The 21,077-nt window shown below is 44.2% G+C and overlaps 4 protein-coding genes across 9 annotated transcripts in view; 3 read left to right on the top strand and 1 right to left on the bottom strand.

Annotated features, from left to right (window-relative positions):
• LOC107992698 (acetylcholine receptor subunit alpha-like 1) overlaps nt 1–21,077 on the bottom strand; it is a 204,850-nt gene that overhangs the window by 37,096 nt on the left and 146,677 nt on the right. The gene's annotated exons all lie outside the window — the stretch shown is intronic.
• LOC107993045 (uncharacterized) lies at nt 1,124–5,115 on the top strand. The gene is made up of 4 exons (XM_017049238.3): nt 1,124–1,259; nt 4,173–4,333; nt 4,697–4,804; nt 4,881–5,115. The coding sequence occupies exons 1-4, from the start codon at nt 1,152–1,154 to the stop codon at nt 4,978–4,980; spliced, it is 477 nt and encodes a 158-aa protein (XP_016904727.1). The 5' UTR covers nt 1,124–1,151; the 3' UTR covers nt 4,981–5,115.
• LOC107993033 (uncharacterized) lies at nt 5,022–10,835 on the top strand. Its single transcript, XM_017049219.3, has 4 exons — nt 5,022–6,520; nt 6,692–6,864; nt 7,688–7,804; nt 8,709–10,835. The coding sequence occupies exons 1-4, from the start codon at nt 6,377–6,379 to the stop codon at nt 8,836–8,838; spliced, it is 564 nt and encodes a 187-aa protein (XP_016904708.1). The 5' UTR covers nt 5,022–6,376; the 3' UTR covers nt 8,839–10,835.
• LOC108003445 (uncharacterized) lies at nt 10,979–19,921 on the top strand. 2 transcript variants are annotated; one of them, XM_062079376.1, is made up of 4 exons: nt 10,979–12,246; nt 13,356–13,534; nt 17,010–17,126; nt 18,465–19,921. In XM_062079376.1, exons 1-4 carry the CDS (start codon nt 12,106–12,108, stop codon nt 18,574–18,576), a joined length of 549 nt encoding a protein of 182 aa, XP_061935360.1. In that variant the 5' UTR covers nt 10,979–12,105; the 3' UTR covers nt 18,577–19,921. The 2 variants fall into 2 exon arrangements, with proteins under 2 accessions (XP_061935360.1, XP_061935359.1); XM_062079375.1 differs by having other exon boundaries at nt 12,124–13,534.

Here is a 21,077-nt window from a genome sequence, read left to right as displayed (position 1 = left end):
TTTGATGGATTCACACCACCGCTTCTTTATCGAGCTTAATCGCTCGTTTCCCTTGGCGTCTTGGGCGTCTTGCGTCGCGTTAAAGAAGAGATTAATCGACGAGAGATAAAGGAGAAAAAATATATATGTATATAGAGAGAGAGAGGGAAGGAGAAGGAAACTTTGTACTTTGGTTACAGCTGCGAGATTAGATTCATAAATACATTGGGGAGACGGGCGAGAAGATAGGTGCGTAACGGTACGCGGGATAATTTGTTATTAAAGCCCGAGTTTTACGGGTATTTTGGATGCGCGCGATGGAGTTATTTCAACCGGAAGTTAAAGCGAAGGTAGGTCGGTTTAAACAAAGTTGATTTAACCAGGGTGATGTTATGCGGAAAGTAAAACACGAGAATTTTCTTATTTCAACATCAACATCGTACCAACTTTTTTCGTCTTTGAAAATCCTCGCGCTTCGCTCTATTCCTTGCATTTTTTTTCTCTCTCTCCTCCTTCTTTCTCCCTCCCAACCCTCTCCAAATCGTGTGTAGTTGACTGCATTTTCACTCATGCCAGGTTTAATGAACCGTTCGAATAAGCGCTCGTATATGTACAGAGAAAATACGGATTTTCAAAAAGACACGGAACGGAACGAAACGAAACGAAACGAATTCTTGCCTCTCCCTCTTCCATTCTACAATATTCGATTCGCCGTTTGATTGAATTTGTAGAGAAAAAAAAAGAGAAAAGAAAAAGAAAACTATCAAATGAAAATTTCTCTTCGCAGTAACATTCGTTCGATTCGAGTGTTTCGATCGTTCGAATATAACCAGACATTCTCGAATATCGTATATCGGGGGGAGAGAGGGAGGGAGAAAAAAAAAGAAACGGCGGAGAACAGAAAGGAACAGCTTGATAAAGTTCGAAGGAAAGTTCGTGGGAAAGGGAGAGACCAAGAGCCAAGATCTCTTGGCGAATAGGGGGGAAAAAGTCGTTAGTGGCCGGCGAGGGGGAGAGGGGGCAAAGCACCGTTATCAATAACCAAGAGGAACGCTGGTTCCGCCCAACGTCTCAATCCCATCGGGCGAAGATTCGTGCAAGACGAGGCGAACGATATTCGGTGCAAGCCGCAAGTTGGAGATTTTTGGCCGGGTGCCCGCCATCCATTGATTATGCGATTGTTGTTCCGGGCCGTCTTCTGTCTCACCCTCATTACCGCGGCCCAACTTGTGACCAGACCCGCCAGATCTTTGTCGTTTCGGAAGGGCAGCTCCTTTTTTGTGAGTAAAGCCATCAACTCTTTCTCTCTCTCTCTCTCTCTTTCTTTCTCTCTCTCTTTAATCGAGTGATCAATGAAGATTAATGGATGGATTGTAAACTATATATATATATATAGTTCACAATATAGCTTGTTTATGTAAGTGGAAGAAATTCTTTTAATCTTCTTTTTCTGTGTCTGAATCTTTTTTTTTTTCGTTTTTCCTCAAGTAACTTTGACGCAGATTTTTCGAATTATCCGAACCATCTTTCTTCGTTTGTTTTAATAATAATCGAAGGAAAATTTTCCGTCTCGTTCGCGCGCAAAGAAATTAATCCTTCGTCGATATATATATATTTTATTCCTTTTTTTTTCGAGTAACGAAGAAGATTTACGAAATCATCTCGTTTGCATAAAACGAATTTAATTTCGCGATAGTTTCTGTCGCAGTTCTGTACACCTTTCCCCCCTTTTTCTCTCTCGCATCTCTTGGCTCTCGTCCTTTAATCGGCGCGAATCGACTCGAATTCGTCCGTAACGTTAGAAGCATAATCTTCCGGTTACACCGTTAACCGTGTTTCCGTCCGTGCGACGTGATCCAGTTTGCGGTTGTGGGAGGAAATTTATGCGCCATATGTGCCGGTGGATAGAGGACCACGACTAATGTAAGTCGATCGTTGCGCCGTATTTTCGCCTTAAAAGGCCGCCCCTCGCCGCCCAGACGACGACGCCCGAGCAACTCTGTAATGGACCGTATTAATGCACGATGAAGTTGCCCCTCAACGTAATTCGTGGATCGGGCTAAAACGTATCGCGCGAGTATCCCGAAGCCGAATCCATTATCCTTGTCGTTCCTCGCTTCCTTCGGATATTTACTCGTGAACCGGCGAACGTGTGACCCCGTGGCTGAGATCACGTGACCGAGACGAACATCCGCTTCGACGCGTTACTTTCGAGAGAGAATCTCGAGTCCAATGAACGAAACGCGATTATTTCCAATTGTCGAGTCCAATTTTCGCCGATGAACGCTCGTTCCACGAATGTAACAACTCGCTCGAGAGAGAAAATTCTTCTCTTACCGTGTTTATTTAGAACTATGGGATTAAAGAAGAAGAAGAAGAAGAAGAAGAAGGAGGAGAAAGGAGGTTATTGTCGATAATTTTTCCGCAGCGGGATTAGACGAGTAAATTTCCTCCGCTCTGTGGATTATTCCCGGTAATTGTTTACGATTTTCGGGAGGAAGAATGCACCAGGTGCAGCAGCCGTTAGATCGCATTTCGTGCTTGGAAGAATTATGCAACCATGTGATGATCCAGTGCACTTACGATACCTCGAGTGGAACCGTGGTATCGGCGATGCTGCACGTGCACTATACACCCTCCCCCGTATGTAACATACGAGACAGCCGTTGAATTCCAGATCACCGTCCATAAATCGATACACACACCCGTACGGTGTTCCGCACTGTGTTCGGGGCGTGCAATAATAAAGTGCAAAAATGCGGTATCACGTTGCGCTTTATCGGATACCGCGGATCCCAGCTTCGATATTCGTGCTTGATGCTTGATTTATCGGGGAATTGATTATTTTCGAATTAAATTATTCGCTCGTGGAGGAATCGACTCGACGAAGGAAACGGGAGTTCGGTCGGATAAGGGAGTAGCATGTACGTTTCATACTTATTTTTCTTCGATGGAATTATCGTTAAATTTTTAAATTTTTTTTTACGATATCATTTTGATCTACGTATTTTTGAAATATTTAATCGTACTTCGTTCCCGTGGAAACGGGCAAAAAGATACGCGAGAAGAAGATATACGAGGAGAGTACGATTAAGAGGATGTAAAAATTGAACCGAATCTATTCAGGGAGCGCAGCAACGATTTATCATCGCCCCCTTTTTCGAATACAATCGCACGTTCGTCACTGGATTGTGGAGCCCGAAGCGAGTCGCAAATCCTCTATTCTTATTATTTCTCTTTTGCCTTACGAATCTTGGAGATTCGATGTACGGTACGGGATCTTTTTCGAAAAGAAAAAGAAAAAGGAAGAGGAAAGTGAGACTCTCTCTCTCTCTCTTCGTTTCATTTCTTAATATCCGAGAAAGTCGAGGAGTCGAAGGATGTTTGATAAATGACTGGCCGGATTCGGCGTCAGACACCTTGCGCCCGCCCCCTTCTGCGCCTGATTTCGTCGACCACCTGGACGAGATATACGCCGCGAGAAACAGCGAGGCCAGCAACACCTGCCTCCGTCACTTTGCCGCAGCCTGTTCCTTGCCTTGCTTCGAACGCGGCACATCGTAAGCGGGCGTAGATCGAGTTTACCCTCTGCATGCTGTTGTCGATTCGAAATTGAAATTTCACCCTCGCGCTGGATCCTGGACACACACGTGTCCCTTTTGCTTTTTAGTCTCTCTCCCTTTTTCTCCCCTTTCTTTTTTCTTTTCTTTTTTTTTTAACTTTGTCCACTCGATATTGGATACTGGATACTGGGAGGGGGAGGATATGCGGGTTCCTCCTTGCCATGATATTGGATTATTCTCAAAGTCGTCCCCTCCCCCTCCCACACCGGTATTCTTTCCAATATGAAATTTTTAACCCCGAGAGTGCGCGTTTTCGATCATGCCCCACCAGTAACCTAGACTGGCCAGCCAGGCTGACCTAAACCGCAATGAAAACTCCCGAATCGATCACGAGGCCGCTCGATTCCCATCACGTATCATCGGCTGTGCAATCAGGCCTCGAACAATCGGGCTTCTCCGTGACCGTGACCGTACCCCGTGAACGCCCCTTACTCGCGATTCCGCCGCTATTACCTCTCCCCCTGCCCAGAATATCGATAAAACGAGGAGGAGAAAACAGGGAATCACCTCGAATCGTGATCGATGGATCCCCTCTGACGCCAAGTTGACACCTTTCTACTCCTGCTACAGTACAGGGTGAACTTCAAGGTCACGATGTTCCCTTACACGACCATCTTCTCACACGCGGCTGGTTTCAAACTGGTGTGGCTGCTTCCAACCGGGTCCGAGATTACCAGGTTCGTCAGGTCCGTGGACGACGTTCACCAGGCCGCCAAGATCGTATACGAGAGGTAATAAATAGTTTAACAGATCGTGAATAATGGATCCGTAGCGATCCGTGACCGTCCTGGTGCACGGGACTCGTACAGCCTAGGAAATTGCCCTGCTGCCTCGGAATATCCGAGAAGGGGTGGATTCCTGGCCGAAGGTTTTCCGGCCTCCCCTCAACCAATGCCGCGTTACTCGCTCGGTTCCCGCAGTCTTTGCCCTGCCCTTCCTCTCCTCCTCCCTTTCCTCCCTCATCCCTTCGCTCTTCTCTCGATTCGAATCGAAAAATCGCCCCGAGCGTTGGCTCGATTCGAAGAAGACGGACGAACCGACACTTTTCTCTGCTCGTATACACGGATAAAATATGGGAGGGAATGTGGTTGCAGCCACGGATTCGACGGGAGATCGTGCCTGTTGAAGAACATCTGTCAAGCGATGGAGTACGTGAGCCAGAGGGACGGAGTGATCGCGAAGATATTGAAATTGTTGGCCGGGTAACAGATATCGATGCGACGAAATACGACGATTTATTATTATTATTAGGGGTGTTATTAACGATAAATTTTTCAGATCGCACAACGGTACCACGGGTAATCCTGTTTACTGCGACGTCCACGTAAGACGTTGCCCCCTCGAGTTGATCGGCGTCGACTATTTCACGGGCCGGTGAATCGACGAAACGAAGCCTGAACGAGATCTGGTTGAGAAATATCCGATTGGAATATTGGAATATTTTCGATCGACGAGTTATTAACTTCGTAAATTAATAAAAATCCTTCTCTAGAGTACAGAGATTTAACAGGAATTGACCGATAATTGAGATTTATTTACCTCCTCGCCCGTTAATCAGGCGATCCCTGGATCAGCGGAAAATAAATTCCACTCAAACCTGTCCGTCCCGTCCGAACGGAGAGAGTGGTAAAAGTAAAAGTAGAACCGAACCGTGAAATTTTCTTATTTCTCTGGATACGTGCAGGGAGGGATGGGGTGGGGGAGTTGCTGTCCACATTCCTCCGTGGACAGCAACGGTCCTATAATTGCATCCGTGTCGGGGGCGGGGGAGGGTCGGCAGCGACGCGTTAACGAAAAGCATTAATTTAGAACTGTCCTGCGGTCTTCTTCCCCCTTCTGGGGAGGGAGAGGGGGCGCAGGAGAAGGTGTGCGTGCGCGCAACTCCCATATGCAATTAACAGCAGCTCGTTCCGCCGCTATGACCCGCGAAATGAGGAAATAAGCGTCGCCCCGGTGAAAAAGGGCACTTCTCCTCCCTCTCCTCCGCGACACCCCCGCGTCGGCCGTCCACTTTTTCGAGAGGGAGAGAGAGAGGGAGCAGCAACACATTCTGGAAGACAGTGCGAATTAATATAAACGCGCATTTAAAAGTACAATGAGCGAGCCACCTTCCGTCTCTCTCTCTCTCTCTATACATATTTCAAGCGATCCTCGCCCGTCTTGGAACGCGATGATTTCTATCCCCCTCTCCATCTCGAACGAAATACGTGGACTTGTGGCTTGGTTTAATAGATCGCAACGTAGGGGATGAATAATATTTAAGCTATCGTATCTTGCGCGTCAATGAACGGAACGAGACGAGGAGAGTGCGCAAATTTTTGGCTGCTACAGTTATTGAAAAAAAAAAAAAAAAAATGATAGAAATAGACTGATGACCAAAATTTTACGATCGAAGAGACACGCTCGAGGCCGGGATATAATAACCAACCGCCCACCTCCAGCCGATGTATAATATCACATTTACAGGTATATATATTATTTGCCGAACGAATTGTCGAACGAGTGGCCAAAGTCTGTTCATTAGACCCGTGGAAAAACACGGGTCTCACGTTCCCGTTACCCGGGGGGCTCTGGAAACGTACTTTGCACGTTTGCCCGTGGAACGGTCAGTGCGGAAACAGCGTTCCAACCGAATCGCGGATACGATTCTTCGTCTCGTTCCACAGGAGGGGGAGGAGTTGGAGCGTTTTTTTCGTGCTTTTCTTTCTCCCTTTGGACGGCGGCCCATCGTGCAACGGAACGCATGAGAGTCGCATCGCGGCGGCGCTCGAGGGATGCAAGGCATCCGAGATCTTTTCCTCGTCTTCGCGTGCCTCCATTTCCTCGCCATCTGCGTATCTGAAAACGCGATCGACGCTCCAACCACGCTGTCCAGGCGCAAGAGGTACTTGATTTTCCCGGAAGGGAGTAATATGCAGGTATGGTAGAATTTTATATTCTTTGTGTAGTTTTTATCGCTTCGTTGTTATCCGTTACCTTCGAATTTCATAATTTGGCTTGTGATCTCGAAGCTAGGACTATCGTACATCCAATTTTATCTGTAATTAATCTGTACGTATCGCTGGTTTTTCGTCGTGTTCTTTTTCCAGTTAGTGTATTGCCTGACGGTGGGAACCTACGTGAGGGAGAACGATGTAATAATGGGGATAACGGCAGCCCTGGCCTGGGAGTTGCCGAGCAAAGTCGACTCGAAGATATCGAAGTTGCTCGATCGAAAGAGCAGAAGCGTCATGTACCCGAAGATAGAGGCTCTGCTGGAATCGTGAGTGAATTCCTTGATATAATCTCTTAATCGTCGAATTCTTCGAGATTGACCGCAGAAACAGCGAGTACACGCGAAGGTGTTGCGTACACTTTCGTCCTTATTTCCCTTTTCCGCTCTTTTTTCTTTTTCGTCTCGATCCAAAGCGAGAGCTCGTTTCCCATTCGTCCTCGAAGCGTGACGTAACATGCAAATGGAACCCTTTTTTCCTCCCCCCCGGCCAGCCACATGCAAATGCGCGCAGAAATTTTCATGCGGAACGTGCGAGAATAACGAAACAGAAAGAGGACGTCGCTTGTTTGATTCCGGCTGTGTAACGCATTCCCTTTATTTTCGTGATTCGTATTTAAATCGCGGCGCTGTCGACACATCGGACCCCTCGAATATTAAATAAGAGGCACGAGCAATAAAGTGAATTATTCAAAAGGTTATAAAGGTGTCGTTTAAACGTCGTTTAATATCTTCCATTAGATAAACAGCTTCTGAAAAAAAAAGAAAAAGAAAGAAAGGATACATCGTGAAATCGTTTTTTAAAATTTATAAACTTTTCTTTCGCAATTTTTTCTTTCTTTTTTTTTTTTTTTTTTTTTCTTTCATCAACAAACGAACGTTTAATGAGACCTCGAAGGATGATATCAATATCTCGCGAATATCTTATATTCCTTTCGCAGGAATTTAATTAATACGAGTCGATTAACGTTCCACGAGTCTTGCTCGTGGAAGTTCCATCATCGATCACTTTTATCGATCTGTTATACGATAATAGATACTCTTTGACACACTTGCGAAAGAGCAAATGTTTTAAACGAGGATTTGTCCGCAGCACGGGTCTGGATGGAAGAGCTTGCGTGATGAAGGCCCTGTGCGAGGCTGCCCAGAGGAGTCCACAGGATGTTGGAAAGGGGAGCCTGGTCCAGGAGCTGCTGCACGCCATCTTTACGTGGGTATCGCGTTTACTTCATCGGTATTTCGATTATTCATGGACGCTGGTAATCTTCTCTTAAAACTATGTAGATTAAGAAAAAAAAAGAAAAAAAAATAATACCTTTTACAATCCTGGGATATCCATCGTAAAAAAAGATCGGATCCCTATCGAAATTACGATTGATATTCATAATTACATTAATAACAAATGCAACGTATGAATATGAAACGAAGCAGCCGTAGCAATATAGTAATTACGTGGTTAATATTCATCGAGGTATTTACGTTAATATTAACCGAAAATCCGTCGAATTCCGAACAAAAGAAAAAAACGAAAAAGAGGGGTATTCTATTCCGTATATCCTCTCTCATATGTAACAACTGTATTCGATGACGAAACAGGGATAACAGCTAATTCGAACCGTTATTCAAACTCAGCAGCAACTATGAAACTAAAACATCTGGCCGGGACGGCGTATAATCAATTAAAGGGATTAATCAAGCGAAACGATTGAATCAGGAGTAATGTCCCGGATTCAGGTAACCGGTTAACCATCGGTTTTGCCAAACCGATCCACTCGTTTCGAACGAATCAACGCTGTTGCGCTTTGTCCATAATTTTTTCCCACCTATTCTCCCTCTCCCTCTAAATTCCATTCCATTCGAAAACGGGGCAAAGCAAAGAAATTACACGCCACCCCTCTCCCTATCTAATGATAATTACGATTCTGAATGGAATCGCCTATGATCATCCAAGTAGCTTTAAAGGGATTATCCTAACGTATTCTCACCCCTTACTTCGCCTTTCTCGGTTTCTTAGGGGAACGAGATCGGATCCGTTGAATCTGAAATCGAATCCTCTCGATCTCGGTCACCTCCGTTCGACCGTCTTAAAATCCCGTCCCCTCTTCTTGTTGCAGGTTGCCAGGGGACGGTGGCCGCTTCGAGCGATCCGAGGATCAAGCTTACGAGCGCGCTTACGCGAGCGAAGAGGATTGCAACGGGCTGTACCCGACCTGCCGCCACTCCATTTACGAGCTCGAGTTCTGAGGCTCAGGAGCCCTCAGTCATCCCTCCGCAATTGGACGCTATTCGTATGCGTGCGCGAACGTTGACCGCGTTTTCCACGCCTCTCCACCTCGCCGATTTTTCAAACCGTCGCCTAATCCCCTCGCCCTCTTCCGTCGAATCGCTGCCAAAGTCGAGCGCATCTTCGTTTCGAATTTTTCACTCTCTCTTTCTCTGTGAATCGTGCGACCCACACCACGGGGGCAGGGAATTTTCGAATGCAAAGTGGACGGATATATTCGAACGCGATGCGGAGAAATGGAAATTTTGGACAATTGTCGATGGAATAAGAATGGCTCGACGAATGGTTACGACTAGTGCGCGGCTATCTCTATTTTATGAATGGATTATCGATGGAAATGAGCGCGAGTGAAAGAGTCAGGGAATTTTTCTTTCTTTTTTATTTCAAGTTACGCTTTATTAACAGGGAAGATTAAAAGATTAAAATTAAACTTTTAGCGTTTGATCGCGAGCGTATCGTATGTTGAGAGTGTATGCTGATCGTGATAGTTGGATAGAGAGAATAAATCGCGTTAATCCATTTAAACCAAGTTGCAGCTTGGGTATTTGTTAGGTAAGTACGGATCGATCGAATAAAAGTTGTTACGCAAGTTGATGATCCTTCAATGGCAATGCAGCTTGCCTACTATCTATCGCCCGCCCCATTTTCCTCTCCACGCGTCTATTTCCTTTTTCTTTCTCAAAGATTTTTCACTACTTTTTCACCACCGCCGCGATATTTTAGAGGATGTCGGTATATTCGCGGTAATTCGTTTTGCATTAACAAAATGGTCAACCGAGTGACCGCGGATTTACAGTTCATTTCGGCGGAGTGCTGTGCCTGCCCGCTCTTTCAACCCTTTTGTAAACGGGCCCGAGTGAAAAAGTCTACAAAAGGGAAAGGAGAAAACGGGGAAAGGGGGGGAGAGAAAGGGAAAATAGAACGGAACGGGGAGGAAGAGGAAGAGGAGGGAAATAATATCGCGCATCGCGGTATTATTTAAATGTCCAATATTTAACCACCAAGCATTACAACAACGTTTAAATGCATTCGTGACGTTTTATTAATAATAATAGATTCACGGCATCTATTCGACGAAGTTCGCTTTGCTTTTGGAACGAGAAAGGAAAAAAAAAAAAAGAAAGGGAAAGAAAGAATGAAAAAAAAAAAAAGAATTAAAATTTCCACACGGTTTCCTCGAAATAAAATAATCATACAAACGTGAGGTCCATTTTTTTTTAACGTTATTTTAATCCCTATACGTGCAATTTTATTTTTCAAAGAGGATTAAGGCAGGTTAATGCCTGAATGGAGATAGAGAGATGATGAAGGGAGACAATTAAACGCATCCGTTGCAATTCGTTAACGCATTAAACTTCCAATTATGCAATTTTGAATGTTTGCGCGATTCCTACGTATATGTGTGCGTGTGCTTTAACTGAAAATCCGAAACGGCGATTTATTTTTAATATTAATTAAAAATGTTGTAATATCGTATGAAGGATCGCGATTCTCTCGTATCGTTGCTCGATGTAGGCCAGCTCGAGTCGGAATTGCATTCGGTCGAAATCAAGATAGGATTCGAGTGGAATCTTGGTATTCATCTTTTCCTTTTAATTCAATAGGGTGGAAAACTTTTGGATGAAATTATATTCGTTGGAAAGAGAAAAGAAAAAAGATGCACTCGCTCGATATGCACAAAGATGCTTCGTTATCGATATGTGGATAGTTCCACGCAAGGTGATGCAAAGATGATTGAAATATTTTTGATTGAAATATAATACGTCTCGACGAGAAAAGAGAATTCGGAGGAAATAAACGTGCGTTCAACCTGCGTTACAAATTACACCCTTACCTAAAAAAGTTGTAAAAAGAAAATTCTCTCCCTCGACAGAAATTAACAATCGACGAGAAGATCGGTGGAGAAATTAATCTGACGAAAATTGGAGAAATAGAAGGAAATATATTTTTTTAAAATTATTCTTTAAAAAACACTGTTCCTGGAGGATAATGAACTTGACCTGAGAACACCAAAGTAATAGAGAAGGTATGAAAAGGGGGGAGATTTTTACCAGAGAATCACGAAAAATCCGCTATAACACGAAACCCATCCAACTTTGAATAATTCTCGAAAAATTAAGGGAACGATCGAGGATAGCAGTAAAACTTTCGGTCAGAAAAAGGGTTAAAAAAGAGTGAAACGGAGAGGGGTAGATTTATCTTCCCCTATCGCGAAAAAATCCGCAATTCCAGCAGCGGCCGATTCCAATTACATTTTTGGCCATCGGTGTGAAATTTCGGAGCGGTTCGAAAGGAGGAAAGGGGAGAAGAGGGGAGGACGATCACCGATCCCCATCGTTCTAATTACTTGGCGAGCTCCGCGCGATCTTTCCTCCTATTTCTATTAATTCGTTTCTGGCACCAACTCTCTTCGCTCTTCGAACTTTGCTATTTATGCGGCCACCGCCACGTAAAAATCCATTTACCGTTATTTATTCAACGTGGCCCGCTTCGGTGCGCCGATGTCCATTAATATTCGACCAGGATACCTTCTAATTTTTAACCTGCGTTTCCTGCACAGTTTTGTACATGCATGCGAATACCTATAATTTCAACGATCACCAAGCCTGGAGCGAGAGGAAAAGAAAAAAAAAGAGAAAAATTCCACAAACTTGATGCGTTTCCTTTATTCTTCAAATCGTTCGGAAAAGAAAGATCCAAACTATCTTTCTAAAGACTTTCTTTCGAAGGTATCGAAGATTTCTCGAAAAAGATTTCTATCCCTCCCGTACTTTCTCACGAGATTGAGGATGAGGGAACGGCAAATAGAGATTAAGCTTTCTCTCTCTCACAAAGACGGCCGACACACAGTAATTTGTCCGTGAAAGATTGAAAAACGCGACTCTTACGGGCGCACAATCTCCTTTACCAATCGCCCTCCATAGAACGGCGGTTCCTCGAACGATTCCACGGGCAGTGTAAGTGTGCAAGTGTCCAGGGAGTGTACGGTCAAAACACGATCTCCACCGGGTACATTTTAACGGGCCAATTTAAGCGGGCTCAACGACCCCTTCTTCTAAACCGTAAAACGCTAAACGGTCTAATCGCCATTATGCTACGTCCATTATATCATCTTCGGTATTTCACTTAACGTCTCTCTCTCTGTTGCCTCTGAGCGAGCCAGTTGGCCGAATTGTCCCGCGTCGACCGATTTCTCGCTTCTCCAAATCGATCCTCGCTCGACCGCCATGCGTCTTCTACTTTTTACCCTCTGGATCTTGAATCTTGGCGCGACTTGGTGCGAGTCTATCGAGAACAGGAGCATCGAACGATCGAGGAGAGGATTCGAGGGGGAATACTTGGTGTTTCCAGAGGGAAGCAACGTTCAAGTGAGTGTATATATATATGTATATACTTCTCTCACTCTTTCTCTCTCGGTGAAATTACTCGACCATCCTTCGTTCACATCGCATCGTGGAAAACTCGGTTACGACGTCAGAATGGGGCATGCACCGTCTGTCCTCCGGTTAACTGGATAACTTGGCGGAAGTTGCGATGCAAACGACGCCCTAATAATTTCTAATAAGCGGCCCGGGAGGAAACCTGCATTTCGCGAGTCCTCGAGTGTTTCGTCGAGAGGGCGGCGGGGCCATGGAAAATTTAAGCGCTAAAAGGAGGTGGAAGGGAAGAGGCGTGGTGCTGCTACTTCCAACGAGTAATTGGCCGAGATGAAACGCGTTGATGGGACGCGGAAATTCGAACGGGAGGGATTAACGTTTTGGAATCGATGGGGCACGTAAAAAGTAAAGTTTTTGACAGCCGACAATTTGCTGTTCCATCGCGCGCAACGAATTTCTACCCCCTCGTTGCTTGCGCGACTCATCGAACCACTTGGACGACGTTTTATCGAGGGACGACGTCAAGCCGCCTCCAATCTCCCAATTGCTGTCGGCATCTTTTCACCCTGGAATTTTCATCGACACCTCTGCTCCTTCCTCCCTGTCCTTGCTCTTTTTTCTAGTTTACCGCGGCGAAAATGGGATCATAACGACGTCGTTCTCACGATGAAGGGTTGTTGCTCGTTGAATACGGTTATTCGATTTTCATCATATTCTCGATTCATTGGAATACAGGGTAATAAAATATAATGATCGCGTGTGCAAGGAAACAGGGGCAAGAAGTATTGCGTGAGCAATAGCAAGGAATGTTTCTTATCACCAATTTATATCGCGTTTCGTTGCTCTTTTCTCCCTTCTCGAGGATGAAAATCGATTATCTCAGCCCAGTATGTTGCAAGATTTCCGAGTGAAGTGTTGGAACCGACATGCCAGGAATGCACATCGTCGCTCCTTCCCTCCTCCACTCGATGCTTACATACATATATATATACATATATATCTGCACAGCCAGTAAAGAAACCATCGAATCAGATCCGCGCGATATTCCTCCCGAGAAGCCATTCTCTCGATTCGATCTCGAACGTTCTATTCGTGCGCAGCTGGTGTATTGCATGACCATCACTACTTACTCCAAGCCTCGAGGAATGTTCAACATCGGATTGACGGCTGGCCAGGCATGGGAGCTGCCCTCGAAGAGCACCCTGTCCAACAAGTTCAAGGATTATCATCGTCGAAGCAGAAGAGAGCTCTATCGCAAGTTGGAACTACTTTTGGCAAGGTAAGTGGTGGAAAAAGAAGATGGAAGAGACAGAAACAAGCATTTCTTCGTTCAACTGTTCGTCTTCTTCAAAAATTAACCAGCGTTTCTCCATACCATTCAGTCCTCTTCTATTTGAAGATTCGAGGATTTTCAACGAAATTTAATCAGTTTAGATTTTTATGTTTCCTATATAGTCTTAGATAATCTCGAGAACGCGTTGGAAAGATATTGAAATCGGCAGCAACGTTTCGAGAGGATTTATAATTAATTTGATCCTTCGGAAAAGGAAGTGTGGAAGCGATAGAAGAAGCGTTTCTTTGAACCACTGGTGGCTATTATAAAAATTTTCACGAGAATTGTAAGCATCATCGATACGATTTGCAAAAAAAACGACGAGCAGAGGCTTTAAAAATTCGATTTACCCTCGACTCGAAGCGCGCTCCATTCTTTAATCCGATCGAAGGCGGCGTTATTCGCGTGAAAACAAAGGGGGCTACTTTCTCCAATAACCTCGTTCGTTCATCCAACGGTCGAAATCTCGAGGCAAGGGCTCGAATCATGGCTCGAAAGGAGCCGCTTTAACGCGAACCTCGCACAATCGCGGCTGGTCCGCGAAAAACTGCAGCTTTTTCTCCACCCTTTCTGTCTTTTCTACTCCCTCTTTCTTCCTTTCTCTCTCGAATCGACAGAGAAACGAGCGACGAAAGCTCGATTCGGCAGCGTCGAGCTTTGTTTCGTCCTCCAGCTTCTCCTGGACCTCTGAGCAAAGAGGTGAAACGGTACGCGAGATGGAATAAAGAGAGAAAGAGAGAGAGAGAGAGAAAGGGAAATAGAGTGCTTTGAGGTTGAAAGGTACGGGAAGTTCTATCGTTTCGCGATCGCCTTCCACCATTTTCGTGGGTCAACGTTTGTACGCGATAGAGACGACGAGGAAAGGGATCGGGACGCTCGAGAGTCGCCGGCCACTTAACCCTCCTCCGCTTCTCATTGTCGTTTTTCCGCGATTATCCAGCGAGAATCGGACAAGTGGTGGAGAAAGGCTAGGTTTCTATCGGTAAAAACGGTAAAAATTCCGTGACCACTTGACCGTGGAATTATTTTGCATTATTTTGTTTAAAGTCGAGAAAACGAAAAAAAAGAAGGAAGAGAGCCTCGAGAAAGAGGGAATAACGACGATTTCCTCGTTAAAAAGAAAACGAACACGGATATTCAACGCGAGAATTTGCCATTAATGACATTTGATTCAAATTTTTCGAGGAACCCCGGCGTCTTCCTCCCGACGAATTAAATTCTATTAGACGCAAAATTTCGAGTTGATCGTCGAATTATTTTGCTTAGAGGCGAAGGAATCGAGAGGAGAGAACAATTCCGTCCCTTCGAACGATCTTCTCTTAAGAAGAGAAAGATTGACGATATATAATATTCCATTATTCCATTATTTCGGGACAAAAGAAGCAGACTTTATAAGCAGTTTCGTTACCAACTAGATAAGGATTGATTATTTTACATCAACGATCTTGTTTATTCGGAACCAAAAAAAAAAAAAAGAATTCTCCGAGGTGAATTTTCTCATTAAGAAACGAAGAAGTAACATCTTCCTCGTCGTCGTCGTTCAAATCCTACGAACGATACGTGTATGTGTGAATCCAGCGATGCATTATTCGGGCGCGTAACTCTAAAAAAAGGAGGCGTTATCGATCGATTAATACAGCCATTCCGGTTGCTAGAGCGTTGTACGCGCGCGGTCGAGCATCGCGCACTGCTTACATAAATATCTTTGGATCGGGCCGATATTGGTAACCATTTGTCAAGTGGCTGCATCGGGAGCCGCTCGGCCGACAAAATGGCAGTCAAGATTAATTTTTATATTTATGCTCGTTTCATTTACTCCCCCGCCACGTTTCCAAATCGATTTCTCTCCTTCTGCCTCCGACCCTCCTTCAATCGTTTCTCTCTCTCTCTCTTCTCTACCGCAGGAGACGATAAATACACGTTCCCCGCGAATTGGTAAACTGTCACAATTGGAAATGCATCCGTAACTGTTGGTGGAAATACGTTCCGCTCGTTCGGAATTATTTCTCTCGAATTCTCCGTTCTCTTCTCGAATTCTCTGATCGCGGTCTGGTCCCTTCCACCCATTGTTCTCTTGATTGCGGCTTCTTAACCGGATCCGCATGCAGCCACGAAGCGAGTTTCGCATTCGAGGGTAACACGAGCAAGCGGCAACATCGGTTGTCCCAATTTTAATAACACCGAGTCTTACAGTGCACCGGTATATTCGCCGGATATTACTTACGAGTTAAAATATCTCTTAAGCTTAACAAGTAAGTGAAAACCGCGCAATTCCATTTGAAACATTTTTCGGTGTATAAATATGGATAATAACAAGGATGAAAATTGTAGGAGGCGAAAATATACCATCCTGTGTATATTATGCATGGAAGATTGTGGAAGAAGATTTCAAAAATTAATTTGATATTGGAAGTAGGAAATTAACGCAATGCTTAAACAGTAACAATTTCCATCAAGTTCCATTTTTCTAGAAAAAACAGATTTCTTCCCGTTTCAGCAATATTTGAATTAATCTATAATCTGGCTGATTGGATCGAGTCGTAGAATGTAGAGAGTACGTTCGCCGGATATTACTTCGGATATTTAAAATATTTCCTAATTTGAAATACTTTTGATATAAATAATAAAAATCACTGGATGATGATATCTGGTGAACCAGCCTGTGTATATATTCGACAAAGTTTCTGGCAAAGATTATTTAATATCGGAAGTAGAAAATTAATGGTTAAACTCCATCGAATTCCACGTTGTCCCTACGTTTCGAGAATTTGAATCGATCTTCTACACGATTCGATCGATCTCCTCCTCCCGTCTCTACTGTACTACATTTGCATTTTCCAAGGGGATCAAGCGCGTGGCATGTGCGACGCGCCCGTTCGCGATATTCCAACCGATTCCCATCCGAACGTAGTTCGCATTTACATCCTTAAATATCCACCCCCTACGTTCCTGAACTAATTACGATGCCTTATCTCGGCGACAGCCATTAAAAACACGCGTTCACATATCCTTAACAGGCTGCAACCTCCAATTTCCTCTAATCTTGGATCTTCGTATCTTCGCATCTGACCATAAACCGCATCGTTGGTAGAGAGGGAGGAGTATTTTCGATTCGATTTTTTCGAAAATTCCTCCAAGATACGTCGCGATAGATCGGATCACACCTTGGAACCTTAATGAGCCTCCGTAATTGGCCGGCATTCGTTTAGCGGCAGGGGACGTTGAGGAGGGCGGGGTTAACTGGAAAGGGCGGAGGAGGAGAGTGCACGTTGGCGCCGGTATCGAGGCACCGATGGTATTATCGCCAACTTAATGAATGGAGCCAGCCGAGGGACGATAACGAGGCTGATAATGATAAACGACCCGTGCACCGTCCCCCTTTAAACCACCTTGTTGTGTGTTGTTCCATATCGCCGTCCAGCCGGGGCAAGGATGGGAGAGGATGCGTTTTGAAGGCGATCTGCAACGCGGCTGGGAGGAGTCGAAGGGACGTTGGGAAAGGATCTTTCATGCGGGAGATTCTCCACACGGTGTTCACGTGAGTATGTCCTATTTATTTAAAAGGGGACGAACGATCGACGACTGGTGTTTGGTATTTTTTATCGAGATAAAGTAAAAATTGGAAACTTTTGCTCGAAGGTAAGTAAACGGTGGAAGAAGAAAAAAGGAAAAGCTTTCGAAATTCGTTAAGGATTAATCGCGATCTCGGCGGTTCTCGGCGGCAAAGTGGATGGAAAGGGAGATCGATTAAAGATGAATGGGGTAATTAGCGTTTGTTGGCTCGTAAATGAAACGGCGCGATGTTATACGCGGTTCGTTGGACTTTTCAATCAGCCGGATCGATCGAAAATGGAAGATCGCCGCCGCGCTGGAAGATTGATCGATGGAATATTGAATAGGGGAGAAGATGGCGGAACGAATGGAAAACGCAGATTAATCAAATGTTCATCGAGAAGGCATCGAGAAGGTGACGATCACCAAGTGGGCAACGATGGAATGGTTAAACGATGATTACCGAAAAGATTGATTAAAAGAGGGGGAGGGGGGATGGTATCGAGGAGGCGATGGTAAAAAGGGGGGGACGCGCGTTGATTAATCGAACGTTGATCGATGATTTTTTCTTTCTTTCTTTCTTTCCTTCTTTCTTTTTTCTCCTCTCCTTAAAAAATTCCACGTTCCACGTTTCAAGTTTAAAGAAAAATGGGGAATAAAGTCAGGGAAGGAGGACGCGGGAGGGGAAGGGGATGACGGATGCATCCGTTATCAAAGTGTCGTCTCGCCGTCTTTTCGAGAACTCGGTACTCGAGAAGCTCTGGTTCGAAAGTCGGGGCAGCCGCGTGACAAGCCGGTCGCGTTACACTTTTTCGATAACACGTTGAATTTATTCATGACATCCGGTGTTGCGCTTAACGTCGTCGTCCCCAGGCTGCATCGGGGAAAAGCCCGTCGAGGCCACTCGCGGAATTCCTCCTCGACAACTTCTCCCTCCTCCTCCTCGTTCCATTTTAATAATCGTTATGAAGTTTCCGGGCGCTGCGAGAAGCCGCGGCTCGATCGAGCTCGTTGTTTCGTTCCTTGGAGATGCCTCTCCCGATAATTATTTCGATAGAAGGCGATGAAACGCGAGACTTTTTCCAACTTTCTCTCGAGATATTTCGAACTTAGTTTCGAGATGTAGGCTCGAGAAAAAGGTGACCCGTTAAGAGGTTGATTCGGGAGAAAAATTCGTTTCGTTTCTTTCCTCTGATGAATTCTGATACCATTTCACATCGATGCGAAATTTCTCCTCGAAACCAGTTTGCCAGGATTGCCTGGATGGATTATTCTTTAACAATCCTCTCTTCGATAATAATTCAGACAAGTTTCCACGTTTCAGATTGCCGGCGAGCTACGACGACGGTGATCCAACGACCGAGTACGAGAGAGCTTACTTCCTAAAAGAGAATTGCAACGAAGCGGAGTGGAAATGTCCGGATGTTGTGTTCTGAGAGAATCTTTCTTCTTAATTTACCAAATAATTGTATCACCACTGTTACGCCTTCGTCCAATCACCATACTTTTACTCCAAAAATTATTTAATTATTAACCCGCGAATAAAACGAAGATCGCTCGTTTCTTGTTTAAAGAACGAATAAAAAAAAATTGCCAATCTCTTCTTCGACAGAACCATTTACTTTTTTTTTACGAAACGACGGTGATGATTCGTGAACAAATCGCGTTCGAAAAATATCCTGAATAATTTGGTTATAAAACCAGTCCGGTAAATCGTACACTTGACTCGAAGAAAAAATTACAGCTTCTGAACAATTTCTCTGTAAATCTATCCGTAAGGATGAACTCGTGCGATAAATCGTGGAAGACGACGCGAGATGTCGGTATTCGTGGAGCGAAGGAGCCTTATCGGCGGATTCATCAGCCCTAGGACAACACCGCGGCCTGGAATAATATCGTGGCATGTGCTCGAGCACGCACCCTTCCTGGGGATTGCGGCCTGGTTTCGGTATTTTGCTTGCACGCGCGCGTATCTCGCTTTCGACCGCGTGTTTGCGCGTGCACACATTTCGATGTAACGCAATTCCCCCTTTGAGAACGTCAGCCGAGGTTTGCGCTCGAATCACCCGCCATTAACATCCTATCCCCTCTCTCCCTTTCTCTCGAATCTCGACCTCGTGGAATTTGTTTGATTTGCACGTCATTTGCAATTTTAGAATTTGTACCGTTGGATGTAAGAAGATTCAAGACTTCTTCTCGGCGAAATACTTAATCAGATTCTACCTTCTTTTCTTTGTAAATATCCTGTGAATCTCGTTTTCGAATACGTTTCGTAATGGTCGACAAACTTTTTTTTTTTTAATGTTTAAGGAACTGACGATTGACGATTAAGCCTCTTTTTGCATCCAACGCTAATCAATTCTCACTTCTCAAAATTTCATCGTTACAGCGTCGCACATTGGTTCGAATAATTAGGTGGACAAAATTCGTTTTCAAATTTGTAAAAAATAATCAATGTATTGTAATCGTACATTAAAATTTTCAATCCTCTTTTTAAACGTTTAGAGATAGGCAGAAAATTAACCGATAACTGATCGATCACGTTTCAATAGTTGAGAAATATTGTGCAAATTTATTAAGAAGCATTTAAATTTCAATTTTATAACGGATATGACGTCTATTTTAATTATCAATAAGTTTTTTATTTTTTTATATAAATCGAGGTTAAAGTTAATTAACTTCGTGTTTCAGAAATTCACAAATGCGACGATTTGTCAATGATATTTTTATATGTTCCACTTCGTTCCACGCAATAAAAGTTGGATATATGAAAAGTAGAAACTTTCTACTTTTTTTTTACCGCCCATATATTTTATTTACGAAACTTTACAAAACTACTAAAATTAATTTACGGCCGCCCATGACATACATGCTCAACCGAACAGGTTCATCACTTGACTTAAGATTCTTTGATCTAGCCATTTATGGATTAATTCTAATCTATCTTATATTAGTAATACATTTTCTTTATTCATTATATATTTCAGAGAAGTAATAATATTCCATTACTTTAATTGGCAATTTCTTTCAATCTTCGAGCACGATTCTTCTTACGATGCTTTTTTCATATTATAATTTTCATCGTAAGTTTCATCATTTCACGTTGAATTATCACCATTCCGACAGATTCGATTTACAGGATAGGATTTTCCGCGATCATGATCGCAGACCCGAAATCCTAAATTTCGTGAAAACTTTGAAAGCACACCTCCGCGACGAGGTTTCGCCGTTGCCTTCGCGATAAGATAATTTCACTTTGGGGCTGAACCCTCTCCCCCCTCTTTTTCCTTCTCTTTTTTTCTTTTTTTTTTTTTTTTTCCCCGTCCCGTCGCGGCGAGTCCCTCGACGAGTGATTTATCCGACGTCCGAGACGAGCCGATTTTGCCGGCGCCCGGTCCACCGCCCGATGGCCCCTAATTAAACGGGTCGCTGCATTTTAAACGAGCGCGGGGAATCCCCGAAATTACAGCCGGCCAATACTTTCACGAATAAATGAATCCCCGATGCCTGGGATTCGCTTGGCCGCCGTCTTTCCCACCGAAAAAAAAAAAAAAAAAAAAAAAGAAAAAAGGTCAGTAATTATGAGCGAACGTTTTGCGTTACGTTAATTACCTGCCTATTTTCCATTCATCAACCTCTCTCTCCCTGTCTCTCCTCCTCCTCCTCTCCGCGTATACACGCGCTCATTGTTTACCCCTCGCTCGGGATAATTTCTGTAATTATAGGGGCAAAAATAGAAGAGCGACGCGTTGCGCAATTCAACGATAGAGTCGTTTCGTTCCTCGAGACGAGACTATTAATATTAATTAAATAACGAGGAAAAAATGTAGGAATATTCGAAATTGGGAATTCTCTCTTTCTCTTTCTATTTTTCAATCGTCGACTCGACTCGAAGATTCTCATTCCCTCCCGAGAAATTTAAGTTTGACGTTCTCTC

The sequence above is a fragment of the Apis cerana genome, linkage group LG9, assembly GCF_029169275.1.
Source record: "Apis cerana isolate GH-2021 linkage group LG9, AcerK_1.0, whole genome shotgun sequence".
Lineage (NCBI taxonomy): Eukaryota > Metazoa > Arthropoda > Insecta > Hymenoptera > Apidae > Apis > Apis cerana.
This window is presented reverse-complemented; position numbering and strand designations above follow the sequence as displayed.